Source organism: Rhinoderma darwinii, chromosome 13, assembly GCF_050947455.1.
Source record: "Rhinoderma darwinii isolate aRhiDar2 chromosome 13, aRhiDar2.hap1, whole genome shotgun sequence".
Classification (NCBI taxonomy): Eukaryota; Metazoa; Chordata; class Amphibia; order Anura; family Rhinodermatidae; genus Rhinoderma; species Rhinoderma darwinii.
The window spans coordinates 47,877,890-47,897,266 of NC_134699.1; the positions used below are offsets into that span (position 1 = coordinate 47,877,890).

General features: G+C 42.9%; 1 protein-coding gene across 3 annotated transcripts in view; it reads left to right on the plus strand.

Annotated features, from left to right (window-relative positions):
* The window catches only part of RNF157 (ring finger protein 157), a 50,881-nt gene extending 32,865 nt beyond the window's left edge, over nt 1-18,016 (plus strand). For 2 of the 3 annotated variants that reach the window (XM_075845970.1, XM_075845972.1), the window contains one exon: nt 11,519-18,016. In XM_075845970.1, coding sequence (XP_075702085.1) covers nt 11,519-11,640 — 122 coding nt within the window. In that variant the 3' untranslated portion in view covers nt 11,641-18,016. Of the gene's footprint in view, nt 1-11,045; nt 11,087-11,518 lie in introns of all 3 variants that reach the window. The other variant, XM_075845971.1, reaches the window with a different exon arrangement.
* Nucleotides 18,017-19,377: the final 1,361 nt, after the last annotated feature.

A 19,377-nucleotide genomic window follows, 5' to 3' on the forward strand; every position in this document is an offset into this window, starting at 1 on the left:
ATGCATCTTACTTTTCCCTGCATTATTTAGGCCCCTTTCACTTTCTAACAATTTCTCTGTTCCCCTCATAAGTTCACTCACACCCAGGGAAGACATGCATTTTGCGAGCCAATATTTTCAGCCCATCGTTTTATCTGGTAGAGATATCTCTGGTGGTTTAGGAATAATTCTCATTTAGATGTTAGGTACTTATGAATTGAAAGGGATTATTATATTAGGGGCTGTAAATATTCAATTGTGCCATTCCCTAATATATGTCATTGGTTACTCCATTTACATGCAGGAATGATTCTGATAAGTCTGCAGGGAATTTAACCCCTAGGAGACGCAGACCATGTTCGTTTTTTTTATTTTAGTTCTTTATCTCACCGCCTTCCAAAAGCCATAATTTTTTTTATTTTTCCAACGACAAAGCCGTATCAGGGCTTTTGCGGGCAAGTTGTAGATTTTGATGGTATCATCGACATGTTTAACTTTATTCTACGATTACGGCGATACCAAATTTATGTATTTTTTGTGTTTTAAGCTTTACCACTTTTACAAAAGTATTTGTTAAAAAAAATAATTGTTGCCATATTCTGGGAGCCATAACTTTTTTTTATGTTCTTATCAGTTGAGCGGTGTGTGAGGGCTGGATTTTTTCCGGGTGAGTTGGTTTTTATTAGCACCGTTTTGGGTACACGCAACTTTTTACAAAATTATAAATTTTTTTTGGGGGAAGTGAGGTGACCCAAAACCAGCAATTCTGGTAAAAAATTAAGAAAACTTTCATGTTTTTGTACTTTTTTTATTTTATTAGTCCCCCTAGGGGACTCGAACCAGTGATCGTTGGACCACTCGGATAGTATTGTTTTTTTTTACCGGCTGCATTAAACCCTTAATAGGAGCACTAAGTTGGCATACCTGCGGGCCTTCATTAGACCCCCAGGGTGCCATTGCAACCATTGGCACCCCCCGCTCTTGTCACAGGGGGGGCCCAATGGGCTGTAGGAGGAGCTGCCCCCGTTTGCAGTCAGTTGGCTTACAGCCAGGCTCAGGATTGTGGGAAATGGTTAGGACATATATTAAAGAATTCTTTATATAGTTCATGGTTTAGCATTATGAGAGAGAACAGTATTTTCTATGTTTAGTGTGCCTTTCAACACGGGGGTCTGACGTAGCTTAGGGGTTAATGCATTTTTATCACTGGTAATAGGTGAGGGTTAATGGTAATGGCTCTAGGGTTGTTAAGGGGTTATTGTAAAATCTCTGAATATCAAGGGTAGAGAGGGTTAATGCCCGCATCCCTGGTAGTTTAAACAATTGAAGGGGTTGATTTATACCTGGTGTCCACTCACTTACTGCACTCACTCGCTGCACTCACTCGCTGCACTCCGTTAATTTAATTCCTGCCCTGTATGGATCAGAGAAAGATAAAGCACTAAGTCCTCATTCACACGACCGTGCGGTAATTATGGTCAGTAAATACTGCACGGACGGCCCGCGGAGTGTCGCCCGCATTTGCGGACCGTGATCACCGTAATAAGTATAAGAGCACTGAACGTAAATACAAATAATCGGACATGTCCTATTTTTTTGCGGGTAATTTCTACAGCCCGGACACACACGGGAAGGTGTCCGTGGCCGCTAGAAATGAATTGCGGATAAAAATTACGGTTTTATTGAGCCTAACAAAGAGATTTAGGGGTCTGGCCCACTTGGCACCTAACAAGTCATGTCTACCCCATCCTATTTCGATGGCCCTGTTTATGGCAGCCTGTATTTTATCATTGGACTTACAGAGGGTGATCTGTTGGGTTGAGGGGCACTGTGACCACTTCTGAGATCAGGGATTAAACCGAATACGCACCGTTGTAAACCACATCTGTATCCCGCTGAATTCCATGCAGACTTATTATAAATAAAAGGGAAAGTTCCAATAAGAAAATGACTGTCCTCTCCCTAACTGCTGCCAATACTAAATCCCATTTCTCCTTTTTCGGTCTTCCTCTAGTATGCGGTTTCTGTACATGTCTCACTCGCATCCGTCTCTTTCCTGCAATCCAAAAACACTACTACTTGCGATTTTACCATGTCATTTTATTTTTATTTTTATATTATTATTTGCTTGGCACACTGTTTTTGCAGGTATTTATCATGTTTTTACCTGTAAAAAAAAAACCATTCAAAAACCACATGTAGTTGCGGTTTTCAGCCACAGAGCCACCGCACATGTCACGATGTGTGGCCTTACCCTTAGTCCAGTATATTTCTCTGCACTGTTGCAGTCCACTTTTGACTTAGATCTTAATCACATATGTATATATGTATCTCTATCAGTCCCGTCCAATCATTTTCACCCCATGTTTTCTGTCTGCTCCCTGTTGTGTTCTATACCTCCCCCTCTAACAGACGGAACGCTGTCTTACTTTCTCTCGTCAATTAATTGCTGTAAAAGTTCATGTTCACTATGTGTCAGCTGTGCTCACTGCTTTCTGCTCTGCTTGATTGTGCTACCTACTAGTCTCCCGCTGCAACCCAGATGCCCACTAGCATGCCCATGAGGTTGCAGCTCTTCTCTGGGGCTTTGTGTAATAATTGGCTTGGAGGCACCTGACCTGAGAGGCTTCTGCTGCATGATACAAAACTTGGCAAGGCTACTGCGCGCCCACACTATTGATGGCATTCCAATTACCATATTTTAACCAATATATGTTTTTGGGGTTGCAATATAGTTATGAGTGTTGTGATTCCCTATCCTGGTACCCATACTGCTGTCCTAAACAAAGGATGCCATTGACCTATCAAAGCACTGCATGGGTTGTAACGTCTGACCTAGCTGCTATTTCACGCTTACATGTATTATCAGATGCCACTATCCCTTCTGTTTTAAATGTATAATGTACTTAGATCAGTGGTCCCCAGCCTTTTTTGAACCAAGGACCACTTTTTTAGGGTCAGTTCACACGTTGTGTAAATATTGTGTATTTCCGCCACTGAATTAGTTGCGGAAAGTCCGGAGCATAATACAGTATCAGCAAAGTGGATGAGATAGAACAAATCTCATCCACGCGCTGCTTTAAATAGTGAGCAGAAAAACGCTCAGAAATTGACATGTCACTTGTATTTGCTTAAACGCATCTTATTGAATTCAATGGGGAGGTAAAGCCCACAACAAATGATGCGTTTATTGCAGCGGAATCGCAGCGGTTCCGCCGCCCAAAAAAAACGCAACTCGGAGAAGAAAAATAAATCTCATACATAGTCAGAAGTCTGTTTCTTCCTCCAGGCCGGCCTCCTGGGGTGACCTTTCATCCCATGTGACCGCTGCAGCCAATTACAGGCTGTAGCGGCGGTCACATAGGAGGAAACGTCATCCCAGGAGGCCAGCATGGATGACGTCAGATTGCCGGCCTCCGGGGATGACCTGTCATCCCATGTGACCGCCGCTGCAGCCAATCACCGGCGGCAACAGTCTCCTGGGATGAAACTTCATGCTAGCAGGCCGGTGAAATTATGCAGTTTTCTGCAGCAGACTTTCCAGGCGAAAAACTGCACCACAGTTTGGTGCTGTTTTTTGCCCGGAATTCCCTGTGGCCACCATCCCGGTTATGGACCACTGATGTAGATTATGTACCAGTACACCTGACCAAAAGTATCTGGATACCTGACCATGACACCTATATGAACTTGTCGGACATTCCAATCCAAAACTATAAGTATTAAGGGCCTGTTCACATCACTGTTGACCTTCCGTTGAGAGGTTCCGTCTGAGGTTTCCGTCGGGTTAACCCCTCAGCGGAAAGGAAAACGGAAACCTAAGCTTCTGTTTCCCTCACCATTGATATAAATGGGGACGGAAACGTAGCTAATAGTTTCCGTCTGTCACCGTTGTGACATGGTTCCGTTGTTCTTGACGGATCCAATAGCGCAGTCTACTTTAGCTAGGTTTCCGGCACCATTGAGTTCAATGGTGAGAGAAACGCAAGCTGAGGTTTTCGTTTGCTTTCAGTGGTGAGAGAAACGGAAGCATCAACGGAACACAGGCGGTGATGTGAATACAGCCGAATATGGAGTTCCTGGGAAGACTTTCCACAAGATTTTGGAGTTTGTCTGTAGACATTTGTGCCTATCTAAAATAAATTTGTGAGGCCGGGCACGGATATTGCCCAGGGTCTGGCTCGCAATTGGCTTTCTTATTCATCCTGGCTGACTTGTTCGTGTCCTTTTACACCAGCCAATTTTGGCTGTAAAAACTAGCGCCGATCAACAAGACAGCTCATTGATCGGTGCTCGTTTCCTCCTTTCACAAGGAGCTGTGATCAGTAATGTATGGGGATTAGCGGTCGTTATTACGATTGTTTGTCCCCGTGCATTTCCATCATGTTGGCAGCACATCTCCCTGTGTAAACTCATGGAGATGTGCTGCCGACAACGATAATATTTTTTGCTGCATAAACTATACGATCAGCCGATAAATGAGCGTTTTCTCGTTCGTTCGGCTGATCGTTGCCCTCTCTATACAGGGCAATGATTGGGAACGAGCCTTCATATGAACGTTTGTTTACTCCTAGATGTTTCCATTTCCAATAATAGCGCACAGTTGATTGTGATATTTTTCTGCTAAATCTTCCCCAAACTGACGTGCAGCCTAGGTGGCTTCCTATGACCGTGCCAAGTTTTAAAGGAGTTTTCCCATCTTAGACATGTATGGCATATCCACAGGATTTGCCATAAATGTCTGATAGATGCGGGTCCCAGCTCTGGGACCCACATCTATATAGAGAACGGGGGTCGCGACACGCTTCACTATAAAAAGAAAAAAAGGACATACTTACTGATACAAGGACAGGCTCAATCACCAGCAGGATGCAGACCAGCACAATCCTACATAGGGAATTGTTAGGGTATGTTCACACGCACTGTTTTCAGACGTAATTTGGGCGTTTTACGCCTCGAATTACGCCTGAAAAAATGGCTCCATTACGCCTACAAACATCTGCCCATTGCTTTCAATGGGTTTTACAATGTTCTGTTCCCAAGAGGTGTAATTTTACGCGTCGCTGTCAAAAGACGGCGCGTAAAAAGACTCCCGCGAAAAAGACGTGCTTGTCACTTCTTGGGAAGTTTTTGGAGCCATTTTTCATTGACTCCATTGAAAAACAGCTCCAATAACGTCCGTAAAATATGCAGCGAAAAGCGCGAGTAGTTACAAAAACGTCTCAAAATCAGGAGTTGTTTTCAGGGGAAAACCGCTCCGTAATTTCAGACGTATTTTGCTACTGCGTGTGAACATAATACTGATGAACAACTCTCACACCTACTATTCATGAGGGGGGGGTGGCAATCTCCATAGACAATCATTGTCTGTGGAGATTGCATAGCTGTGTGCTTGTTTTTATACACTTGCATGCAATGAGTGTGGCTGAAACGCCTAAATTCATTAGATGTGTCCACATACTTTTGGCCACATAAAGAGAAACGCCGCCCACGGCCTGACAAATTGACGTCAGAAATTTGCGGAAATTTACTTTCTGGCGCACAGCCAGAGATGCGCCTAATTTATTAACAGGTGTTACCCCAGTGCTTTTTATATTACATTAAATGTAAGTCTTAGGCCTCATGCACACGACCGTAGCCATGTGCACGGCCGTGATTTTCGGGTCGGCCGGCAGCGGACTGTCAGCCGCAAGCCGCCCGCAAATCGCGGGCAATGCACATGGCCGCGGTCATTATTTTCAATGAGCCTGGACCGCAGAACACGGCCGTAATAAGACATGTCCGTTCTTTCTGCGGTGCGGGCTCCCGGGCCATGCATGGACCGTAAAAACTACTGTCGTGTGCATGGCCCCATAGAAATTAATGGGGCCGCAATTCTCCCCTGGATTTTCCACAACTGATTTCATTCTGGAAAATTCGCAGCGTAGCACAGTAGCAGCAGAGCGGATAAGATTTGAACAAATCTCATCCACACACAGCGGGAATAAATCTGATGAGAAACCGTTCATAAATTGACCAGTGTTGCGTTTTTTTTTTTGTTTTTTTTAAAAGCTCTGCTCCTCTGCTGCAGGTTTTCTCAATTAACTTTAATGGGAAGGTAAAACCCGCAACAAATAGGCAAATGTTGCGAATTTTGCGGCAGAAAAGCTGCGATTCCGCTGCATTATTTTTTTTCTAGCAGTATTTACACAGTGGAGATTCCGCCCGAAAAACTCCACCACGACTTAGTGCGTTTTTTTCGGACGGTATTCCCTGCGGCTTCCAGGATTGATACGCTGTGTACTTTTAGGCAGCGGATCTGCCCGATGTGCACTTACCCATTGATTGCATAGAGAAACTGACATTGGGTCCACACACAAAATGCCATGTCAGACTGGTGATCACGTGACCGCATGGGGGACGCAAACGGAGGCTGTATTTGAATAAATACTCGCTGGGTGAGATAAAACAAATTCTACTTGTGTACAAGATGCCTATTACTAAGGCTGGATTCACACGAGCATGTTCGGTCCCGTAAAGGACGGAACGTATTTCGGCCGCAAGTCCCGGACCGAACACAGTGCAGGGAGCCTGGCTCCTAGCATCATAGTTATGTACGACGCTAGGAGTCCCTGCCTCTCCGTGGAACTACTGTCCCGTACTGAAAACATGATTACAGTACGGGACAGTTGTCCTGCAGCGAGGCAGGGACTCCTAGCGTCGTACATAACTATGATGCTAGGAGCCCGGCTCCCTGCACTGTGTTCGGTCCGGGACTTGCGGCTGAAATACGTTCCGTCCTTTACGGGACCGAACATGCTCGTGTGAATCCAGCCTTATAGGGCAAAGGAATAATACTTTCTTGGGAGTTGCTGACAAGGATAGTGTTCAAATGATATTGTGCATTTTTTTTTTTCTGTTACATTTTGCTTGATTTTTGGTTTGCAACAGATTCTAAGAAACTGCCCTCCTAGTTAGTCGATACAAAAACCGAAACAAAGTAGCAAAAAAGTCACAAGTGTGCTCACCCAATCTTCGTTCTGGGATCTGTAGTTCCTCGATGGAGTGCAGTAAGGACGGGGCTTGCAGGCAGGCAAGAAATTCATGCAATGTAAGAAAAAAGGAAGTCCCTTAGCATATCCATAAAGTATAAAAAGCGCTTTATTTGGTCATCTTAAAAAAATCCAAAGAGGACACAGGTTAGGCGTCTTACATCTTACGCGTTTCGAACATGACTGTTCTTACTCATAGCTGTAACACGCCTTACCTGTGTCTTTTTTTAAGATGACCAAATAAACCTCCTAGAAAGTACTTTGGTCAATAAGCATGGCAGAGCTCAACTCCATCCCACTGGTTTTGTATTATGCGTATATTACAGTAATAACCTGATGTAAAACACGAGGGAAACTTATCAAAACTGGTGCGAAGGAAAAGTGGACTAGTTGCCCATTGCAACCAATCAGGTTGCTGCTTTTATTTTTCAATGGACGAAGAAAAACGAATGTGGTGGAATCTGATTGGATTCTATAGGGAACTATTCCACTTTTCCTTTGCACAACTTTTGATACCCCCCCCCCTCATCTTTGTACAGCAGATTACGCAGTCTATAATTGAGAACCATTCATAATACAAATTACAGTAATATAACCCTCGTCTCTAGTAATTATATGCCGTGAATCCTGTGTTGCTCATCTTTGCGAAATTCCAGTTAACGCCATGGCCTGTACTACCATTACATCAGTGTGCTGCAATGTAAATGACCTGCTTATATAAATAAACACCTGTCTGATCTTGGGTATTCCACTGTAAAGTAGTTTGTTGTATACCACATTATCGCATTCATTGCCGCCCTCTATTATCCCCAAAAAAAAATTGCGTACAATGCACCCCAAAAAAACTTGTTGTGCCATATATAGGCTTCTATATTTGTCAACAGCCCCACAGAACAATGACAAGGTTCAAAAGTGAAGCTACACGTTCCATATACAGTGGAGTTACTTGTGAATTCTTTGCTGTATGATTTCACCTGTACTGGTCTTGAGTTGCCGCATGTCGACTTTACCAGTTATAGCCAAATGGCAAATAATTCTGCCGGCTCCCAGCTATCTTTCATGTTTCAAGGACTCGTATATCCCTGCAGGCCCTTGCTTAGTCCATGCATACTGCATGATTTGCTGCGTTGCATTGTGGGAGGCTTTGTGCTGTAGATTAGTCAGTTTGTAGAAAAAAAATATGTCCTCTGATGCACTGCAAAATATCGTGGTAGACTCTCAGCGCCCTGTCCATACTGCGTTTCACAGTCTCTGTTTGACCGGGAATATCTCCAGACGTATTCTTTGAACGGAGCCTATGCCAATAACGGTGGCATCCATCATCGAAGACCATAATGGTATCCGTTTAACAGATACATCACTTTTATGACCCTTTTCAGAACTTATTTGTTAAACTGATACCATTATAATCTAGGGGTGTCGGATGCCACTCTTAGGGTGCAGTCACACATGGCAGATTTTGTTGCAGAAATTTCTGCGACTGAATGTCCGTTCCATTTTTTCTGAATGGGGTTGTTGCTGGGACAGGTGCGGGGATTTCTGCCAGTTCCATTCAGATGAATAAAACGGATTTTCAGTCTCCGGAACATAATTTGCTGCATGTGACTGCACCCTTGAGCATCCATTAAAAGGATATGTCATGAAAAGCTATTGAAAGGCCCGTGGCGTATGTGTTAAACAAAAGCCTGTGACGCATGCCATACACCTCCCATAGGCTATAATGTGTTGGGATCTGTGCTTATGGTGTGTTGCGTTTGGCAATGAAAATGTAGAAACCGTTCAAGTTTAAAAAGTTTACGCTTGGCCTTATTGGCATCCTGACCTATTATAAACCATGAATGCAGTGTTCTTTGGATCAGGCTTATCGCACTATCCTCGTGTGGATTCCCGGGCTCTGACCCCCTCTGCACGAGCTGCAGAGCTTTTATGGCCCAGTAACCACCTAGTAGCTGCACCTGAGCTAACTGGTCTAGGGCCGTACTGGAGTTGGAAAGGGAATGACCGGTCCAACTACCAATCCTACCTGCCATGTCCTAGAAATCCAGTCCCAGAACACAGATTTACTAAAAGCCTCATCAAACTAGGTTTGCGGAGTCAGCCCAGATTGTCTGGATTCCTTTCTCAACAAACCGTGAGATATACACCCCCTGCAGTACTTTTCCTACTGCGGGCTTACACGTTAAAAAACGTAGACTTTTTTTACTGGATGCCTCTGGATAGATTAGAGTAGTTTCTACGCTATTTTATTCAGCAAATTAAGGATACACTGCCCGATGGAGGCTAAAAAAACAACAACACTCTTTGGGCCTCTTTCAGTATAATGGGATCCTTTGGGTACATCTGATGTATATGCCATTAAACGTTAAACTTGTAGCTAAAACGCGTGAGTGAAAGGGGTCTAAGCTACAAAGAGTGTCTGTCAACAAAGTGGCAGCCTGCACAATTGTGAATACAATTTGAACAAGTAAAAAATTCATAGTCGTATGTAGAATACTGTCTGAAAAGTTACTCGGCATTAAATGTCAAATACTATTGAAGAAGGGCTCCAGTTTTCAACCGGTTGAGGAATGCCCACTGTGTACATTTGGCACGGGTCGAAAAACAACGCAAATTGAAGGACTAAAGACAAAGACTATGGCGGAATTGCCGTTTTTTCCCCAGAAAGAGTTAATAAAAGCCAATCAATAAGTTTATAATAAGAAATACAAAAAGATTCCTGCAGTCCTTTTAATGTTATTTTCCAATAATCTATATTTACGATCTATCCGCTGGAACGCTCACTGATCCCGAGAACGCGCTTACTTGGCTGCCCTTTGCGCCCCATATAAATGGAGTGGTACTGGGCAATCTCTGCCACCTCTCTATTAATTTTTCTATGGGGCTGCCGGAGATGGAGATAGGTAGTGGCGTGTATGGGTTTAACTGGCACTTTGTGACAATTAGCCGCTCCGGGCTGCCTTTGGGTCACGTTATCCCCACTCTGACTCCCTGAATACTACAGTGTTTGCTATAGGGACTGAAAGTCAGTTTCTCAGTTCAAGTCTATGAGGGTATCGATGTCGGTCCCCTAACTTGCATTGAGAGACTGACCTCTGGTGCCTAGTAAGCCAATGCACTTCAATATCTTTCATGTCATCACATTTTCAAAGGGGTGGGTGGGGGGGGGGGGGCTGGAAGAAAACTTTGCTGCTTTAAGAGGGAAACTAAAATATTGTTAAACGTGACTCATTACCACGTCTTAGATTATAACGTGCCCATGAGCTAAGAGATGAACCTCTCCTTGAAAGCATTAATTCAGAAGTTCTAATTACAGTCCAATCCTTTTCATTCCTTTTTTTGTTTTATGAAAGCCGTATAAAGATGGAAGGCTGCCTTTATAGAAAGAAGATCTTTACATTTTCTAGCTTCTGCGGAAAAAAGAAAACTTGAAATCCTAATGGGCTTAAGAGGTTGTCCGATTTGAACAATTCCCTTTTTTTTTTTTTTTTTTTTAAGGGTCTCCCAAAAAATAAGCTGATCACTTTTTTTGTGTCCCACTACTGGAACCTTTATTGTTCAGTTGTGCTCTGCAGTGGAACCTAGCATCTAGTGTTCAGATCCCCTGCAGCGCCACCACAGGAGAAATTAAGCACTACACAGTTCTCCTCTAAATCATTGTGTTTTCCACTTTCCACTCTGGCTAATAGATAGGGGTCCCATGTGAGAGACCCAATTCAATTTACCCAGAATGCCATAATTGCTTATTTGAAAGTAGGTTTCTAAACCAGACAACCCCTTTTAAGTCCGGCTCTTTATGGTAGCTGATTGGATTCTGTTCATTTGGTTCTTGCTTTCATTGCTAACCTAAGCATTGTCATTCATGTCATGAGGTAGTCAGGTCTTGTGTGTGTCCTGCCTCGTATATTCCCTCAACTCCTGTCTGATGTTTTTTTTTTTTCCCTACACTTTATACCCATTTGTCTTTTTTCCTATATCCGCTTCAATCTCCTCTTCTGTACCCGTCTTGTTTTTTCTTCCTCTACCGCCCATCCGCAGTGGCTATTCCGGACCCCCAACCCATACCGATTGAAGATTAGGTATGAAGGAGTATGTAACTGCAGAAAACTGCTCCATCATCGCCATTAACAAATAATCTTATATCGATCTCTTGATTTCTAGTCCTTCGTTTTCATAGGCTTTCATTTTTAGAGGGTGGAAGAAATGAGTTCCTCAATTTTTTTCCTAATTTTAATATTTGTGCCAGGCTTGTTAGTTTTGTTGAGCATATTGAGGCCGTAGACTCCATGATTTTCTGTAGTGAGTAAATCTACTTCTGTCCTTCCTCTGCTTCCCATTGTATATACTGTCGTGTTTATGTCTTATCACGTCAAGTTCCTCATTTCCTACATCTCTCCTTTAGTCTTCCTTTTTGGTGTTTTATATTTTGCCTCTCATTCATTCATTCATTCAGTCATTCACATATTTTTGTTTTTGGGGAAAAAGCAATAACGCTTCTCCCTTCCTTCCAGATGCCTGTTACCCTGGTACTCCTGGCCAGAGGAGAAGACATCCATACCACACATCGGACACTTGTATCTCTTTACAGGAGCTGGGAGACAAAAAAGGACGTCTGGGTACTCAGGACGTGTGATGATTTAGCTGCTATCCTGTGGACACTTATTCCCACCAGTCACTGAGAGAGACTGACCTCCATAAAGTCACTCAGGACACCTCACTGTTTATACCCTGTGCCAGCCTTCTACCCTCAGTAACCTTGTTTAACGCTTCACCTCTGAGTAGGTTGATTGGACACTTGCTGCCTTTTCCAGGTGGGGTGGTAAAACGCGTCATGTTGTATATAGCCTGTGTATACATTTCGTACAGGGGAAACATGCACTAAGCTAACCTAGGTTGTGACACAAGTACTTGTTTCATAGTTTGGCGCTAGCAATATATCTGTTCTCTGTTCAGTTGTGTGGTGATTGGCACGTCCTCCTGCAACACTTTTTGAGTTTGTGGAGTAAAAACTACCGCTCATTTGTGTATAAGCCAAGAAATGCCCATGTTAAGAAGGCTCGGAGTCCACTTACTGCTAAAGCTTGTGTGCGTTTTCTGTTTAGTGCCAGCGTACAGGAGGAGATATCGGAGAGAGGGTTAATTTAATTCATATAAAAGTACTCCGTCCAGGTGACATGACCGTGTAGACAGGCAATGCCGCTGTTTGGATGAGGGTGAGTGGAGTAGGGTCCATTCTTGAATGAGTTGAGTGCGAGGATGGTGTGGTAGCGTACAGTTGAGAAAGTCTAGCTGCGTGAAATTCTGTATGATTAGAAGGTTGGCAGCTTCGGTTATTGTATGAGATGCTGGAATGATATTGTAATACCGCCAGTATTAATTGTGTACCTCTATTTTGTCTTTCTTCAAGATTCTTTTCCATAACCGTCCTCTGAGGCTTTTCAAAACATTTATTCTACAAAAAGCTTTATGTACTAAGCTAAGCTTCTGCTAATAGTGACTCCTTCCCTACAAGTCTTTAGTTTTGCTGCGTTTCTGTAATGGCAAAAGCTCATCTTCTTGTTCTTACCAAAGCACTATTGCTGGTAAATTCTGTATTCGTGTGTAGACCAAGGTTTGTGAGTAGAGGACTGTGCTCCTGCATGGACCTCGCTACATCACCGTGGTGGGAAAGGGTACAAGTCCATTCATACTCCTCACAACTATAAAGCTCCAAGTAAATGGAAAAGCCTAAATAGGAAAAAAAGCAATGATAGATGACACTCACAGATGCACACAACCAACACAAAGCCACCCACAGATTAAACTATTGCACATTCAAGTAAATGGTACAACCTACAGTACCGGGCACATCCGCCCGTACTGACGAGCCACTGTTCCTGCGTTAACAATGAAGGGGACGTGGCCCTTCATTGTGCTGATCTGCGGAGGTCCTGCTAGTGGGCCCCCAACATTGATGACCTATCCTACGTCAGAGCCTACATCATTGCTGTAGACACAAATCTTACATGCAGTATTCTACTTTATCCTGCAATCGGTGCCGGGAATCAGAATCTGCACCAATTTATTAGTGTATTTAAAACCAAACTCCACTCTTATAACTGCATACATTTAGTTTAGTTGCCAAGCAACCACCTGACTTCCTGTCTAGGTGACCACCATTTAGCACATGTGGCTACACCGCATGTAGAGAAGTAGCCGCATGAAATAGCTATCTACTATACAATAGACTTCTTCTCCATTAACAAATTTGTTTTAGAGCTTTCTTATTCAGTCGACATGAGGAGACTGCACAAGAAATCAGGCAGCTTTAATAGAATATGCAAGTTAAGGTTTAAAATCTGCACAAATGTTTGTAGAAAGCAACTAGCAGCAGACTCGGTGACTTTTGACAGCTTTCCAGGAGAGGCCTCGATCATTGTACGGATCACTCTGCTTTATCTACACAGACACTCCTATTGTAAAGTTTACATGGCCTGTATGCAAATACTGCAGTATTTTGCATCTACGCGTTTTAGTCCCATGTTATTTGCTGTTTGCCTCACATACACAAGATGTTCCTTGCGCGTTTCTTCCATCGTGTGCATTTGCCTTTTTTTCTTTTGTGTTTATTCTACCTCAGCCCTTCTTTTAAAGGCTTGTTCCCTTCTTATAAAGTGATGTCATAGGATATGCCATCACTCTATGATCAATAGAAAAGCGACCTCTTGGAAACCCCACCGATCCTGAGAATGAATGAGCCAGGCTGTACAGGGAACGGCAGCTGGGTGCCACTGTGCAGGAAAAAATAAACCCAGGGAAGGGGAAGCCGTGCTAAGTCAGCACTGCAGCCGCTTCATACTCAGGATAGGTGGGCGTCCCAGAGTTCAGACCCCCACTTATCATAAAGTGGGAACAACCCTTTAATCTTCTGCTTACAATTCTACTGTTCACATATTACATTTTATTTTTCTCTACTACCTGCACACCTAACATTATATACCATAAGCCGCCCATTTTAACCACATGCTGATACGCCATTATATCCATATTATTTGCCCTTTGTAAGCTTCGGGGGAAAAAGTAACGACTAGTAGTTTTTTGTTCGTAAAATTGATGGTACATGCATAGAAATCATTGTTATCAGACCAATTATCAAAGCTCATAGATGTTCGTTGTTAGAATTTCATAATAATTTGGATATCGGCAAACGGTTATTGTTTTTATGGACATTTGTTTTTACGTGTAAGTGGGCCTCAAGACTCCATCATCTGTCCTTTTGTAATGCGGTTAAGCATATTGGCCGCTTTAGGCCACAACATAGATTTATTTCTGATGTCAACTTTTAGTTGATAATCTTCAGACAAGGTGGCAGGGAAAGGTTCGGTCAAAATTTAGCCCTAATCCTTATGCTAACCAATTATTTTTCTATTGCTTATATAACGCCAACATGTTTAACAGTGCTGTCATTTTTCCTATATCAGACATAATTAAATTATTAAGTCCTGGCTGCCTGCAGCCACCACTAGAGGGAGCTTACTGTATATTGGTTTATTAATGAGATTAATACATAAATATTATGCAGTAATGTTATAATTAAAGTCTATGGCTATGCAGGGAAATTGAAGCTCTGTATCAGAAAAATAGAGATCCAACTGTTATAAAGAAGTTACCAGAACCAAATTTTGGATTGATTTTAAGTTAAAAAAAATTATTTGCTATACATTTTTTTTTTTTTTGTAAATAGAATCATTGTCATGCTTTTTCCTATGTGGCTAGACATTCCAAAGCCCCCAGTATAATTTTCTAGCCATTCTACCTCACAGGAACAATGAGCTTATACACGCTAACATTATGTATAATCCCGTTTATAACTTAGAATTCACTAACCGTTGTAAATTTCACAAATCACTTTAAACGCTACATTTGAAGGACGCCACAAGCTCATATATGATCCATCTATAAAAAATGTATACGATTACGGCATTACCTTGGAAAATTATACTTCCTGTTTACATACGAGGTGCATCTCAACAGTAATGAGAACGATTGATTTCTTTTTTTACGCTCCCCACAAGGGCTGCGTGAGGAAAGTGGGGATGGAGGTTGTTCCGGGGGTATAAAGTATACGGCCGGATCATCCTCCGTTGAGAATTTTTGCAAAACTTGTCCCCAAAAACTTGTCTGATATGCAGAAGGAGAATCGTCTGTTAATTTCCCAAGAACTGTTGTATTGTGTGACAACGGAGCCCGACTTTTTGCGTAGATTGATTACTGGAGATGATTCGTAGGTTTTTGAGTACGATCCTGAAACAAAAACGCAGGGTTCAGAATGGCACACTCCCAATTCACCTCGACCGAAGAAAGCCCACATTAGCAAATCGAGAGTCAAATCAATGCTCATCGTTTTTTTTGGACTGTCAAGCCGTTCACAAAGAATTTTTACCACCAGGACAGTCAATCAGAATTTTTACCTACAGGTCCTGGAGCGTTTGAGGAAAAGGGTTTTTGCGAGTGTGCCCGGACGTTGCCAAAACTTGGATCCTCCACCATGACAATGCGCTAAGTCACACATCATTGGCTGTGAGGGACATTTTGGTGCAAAAAAACATACCCTTCCTCACCCACCCTATAGCCCTGTCTTTGCACCGTGTGACTTATTTTATTTTTTTTTTGTTCCCCAAAACTCACCTGAAAGGACACCGTTTTGGTTCTGTTGAAAACGTCCAGTCAGCCACAACGAGGGCTCTGAACAACCTCATACATGAAGACTTCCAGCACTGCTACGAAGAATGACAGTGTTGCTGGAATCGTGTTCAGTCCCAGTGGATTACTTTGAAGGTAATCCAACCTAAATGTATGGGTTTTTTTTTTTAAAGGATTTTTTGGGAAATCATTCTCATTATTTTTGGGATGTACCTCCATGTTAGAGCAGTTGATTGGTCCATGGTTAAATGGGAATGTAGATCGTTGGCAGTGGTGACCATCAGATTTTGCTGTAAGGGAGCTATCAGAAGTTTTTATGCTGAGATTCGGTAACTGCACATGGATTACCACTGATTGGCGTTCTGCACCTGTACATGCCGAGGTTTCAAGTGGCAGGTGCAGCATGCCAATTAGCGGTACTCCACATGTCATCGCCATTCTCCGCACATGTAATAGCACCCTTAGGCCAACGGGTTTCTGCAGTAATCGGGGAAACTGCCTCCTCGTAGGTTCTTGTTTCAGTGCCCCTGTCACCGCTCAATGGTTTAGATAGAGTCTCGACCAGTTCTATTAGCTGGCGGTGTTCTCACACACTCCCTGATGGCTAATCTATACTCTAGGGAAGAGGGGAGGAAATGCATGGTCATGTATGAAGAAGGCATGGCTGTGGAGCAAGTGCAATAAGTAACTAACTTTGGCTGTTATCACTGTTATGGAGGCAGTGAGGCATCAGAAAAAGTGTGTATGCAAACATAATGGCAGCATTGACCTTATGCCCTAAAAGGGGATCCCATACTGAAAAAGTTTCACTACTGCAATATTGAAATTCCTTAGGAAAGGGGAGTGCCCCTCTCTGTGGACCCTGACCACTGTCCTAATTCACAGTGCTTGGAGAGGATTTCAGAGCTTAAAGAGGCTCTGTCACCAGTTTATTAATTCCCTATCTCCTAACTAATCTAATATGATGCTGATAACTACAGTGTCATTTTTTTTCCAAAAACTTTTATTATTTGCAAAGTTATGAGCATTTTTCTAAATATGCTAATTTGTCTATACTTGACAAATGGGAGGTGGCTCTTTCTTTTCACTCTGGGCGGTGTAATGTTTTCTGTATGATGCTGTCCAATCAGCATACAGCTTCTCCCCCTTGCCTGCCCAGCAACACAGTGTTCCATTCCCGACTGTGTTTTCAACTGGTGAAATTTCCGGTTGTTTCACAGCTGCGATCCTGGTGCCATATGAAAGATAAGAATCTCATCTTTCATATGCCACCACTTTTCTAGGTGGTCCACAGCTGGAGATATGGCTGTTTGAAGTGATCCCCCTTCCCTCCAGCCTCAGTCTCTCGCACTGTGTGAAGCAGCTTCATGCTGATAGGACAATGTCAGAGGCTGTGAGGAGGCTCCACCTCAGGAAAATCGCTGGCGGTGACGCCCACTTGTCTAGTATAGCCTCATTTGCCTATTTTAGAAAAAAAGCTCCTAACTTCTAAAATAATAAAAGTTTTGGGACACCATTTTCACCAGCATTATCAGTGTGACAGCGCCTATTAGATTAGCTAAGAGATTAGGCATTCCTAAACTAGTGACAGATCCTCTTTAAGAAGCCAATCAGCAGTTCTATTCATACAGGTGCAGAATTGGCAATTCTGACTTTAGGGGAAACAAAGCTAACCGCTTCAAAGGGGATTCAGTGGTTCCCTTTAATTGCTTAACCTTGCTGTGCGACCCAGCAGAAACATTTATACATATTTCATAAGAGATTTAATGCAATTTTCTAACTGTTCTATACTAGTCAGTCATAGGCTAAAGCAACCCAGTCTTAGCCCATGGACATCCACATATCTTTTTAAGGAGCATGTGTGCAAAAGATACAACCAGGGAAGCATATATAGCTGTAGTCCTTATAAACATATACAAGTCCTGCATATCACTTTACACATATAGTATAAGCCATCAGTTGTATAAGCACTGTTCTCTTTATATGGAAGCCTGGACGGTGACCAGATGACATCACCGCATACATACCCAGACATGTATATCACTAGGTCTGTACATAAGTATGTGAAATAGAGCAATATATCATACTTTTATGTACCATCCAGGACATCTGGGTACGGATTAGAGCAGGTCGTATGTCCTATCTTTCTATGCACATGTGATAATATGATGATACTCCAGAGGTCACCCTGCTGACATTCTACTGTGCTGCAGTGTCTTTCTCGAAAAGTTTGTTACACCTTCCTTCCTCTCCCCACTTTTGTATCAACGCAATATGTATGTAGGGCCCTGCATGATTACACAGATGAATAAACTGTAAATCTCTTACTTTCTGCAATGTGTGTGGTCTCATGACACTTTGTTATTCCGACAACAGGGGGCAGATTTCCGTACTTCAGCATTTACAGCTAAAGAAAAAGGTCCTCCGTTTTGCAAAAACCAGCATGACCTTGACATATCCATATTACGGTGTTGTGATTTACAGAGGCCCCTGAAGGCTCAGTCAACACCTGTTCCTGCACACAGGTTTAGAACAGACAGCGCGGAGGCCGAAAACTACGCTCACGTGTAGTGGCGAATGGGCGCACAATTTTGCCACAGTTTTGGGCCCCATGCACGCGACCGTAACTTTTAATTATTTGAAATTGCGGACCTGTTCATTTCTATTGGCCACGGACACCTTTCCATATATTTACGGATGTGTGTCCGGGCATTAGAAATGATCCGCAAATTATAGAACATGTCCTATTGCGGCACTGACTCGCCCATAGAAGTCTATGGGTGCTTACGCAATTGCGGGCGGCTACGGATGGGTAGTCGAATCCGTATTTGCCTACAGTAAAAATCCTTATGGTCGTGTGCATGAGGTTTTGACGGCTAAATCGTGCATGCATTTGTCATCCAATTGGGCGTAGTTTTGGACACCTGTGGCTGCCGCACTGAGTTCTAACCCTTACTGCGCTTCCCTAAAATACACGCTGCCCAAATTAGTCCTTACAAGTAGAAACAAGTCCGGTAATGGATGGGAGCGGACACGATAATCTGAGCCCCCCCCCCCCAACTCCTCTGATTGGCTGTCTGCATTGCACAGACCGTTTTAATGGCAGACGTATTGTGCTGATGACCATCAAAAAGCAACTATGGAGAATTTAATGGGGTTCTACGAGACTAGGAAAACCGCCTTTTTTTTACTCCAAAAATATGGTTCTCCGCTGTAGTCAAGACCAAGCCAATGGACAAGAGTGGTTCTGTTTCTGGAAGAAAGAAGCATGTTTTTTTTTTTTTTAATCTCGTACAACCCCTTTAAACTTTCTCAAGATGAGGTCCCAGTGGTTGGAACCCCATTGATCACACATTTAGGCTGGGTTCAGAAGTTGTGTAAACACAGCCTTATGGTATAGCTAAAAAAAACATTTAGCATAACATTAAAACCACTGACAGGTGACGTGAATAACCTTTATTATCTGGGTACAATGGCACCTGCCAAGAGGTGGCATATATTTAGCAGCAAGTGAGCACTCCATTCTTGAAGTTGATGTTTTGGAAGCAGGAAAAATGTGAAAGTAGGGCCACACAGAGCGGCAGGAACCCGCATCTGATTTCGACTTTACGGCAAATCGGCACAGTTTTAAAATGGATTGCAGATTTACCTGAAAAACCGGGCGGCCATCAACAATTAAACTACCGTT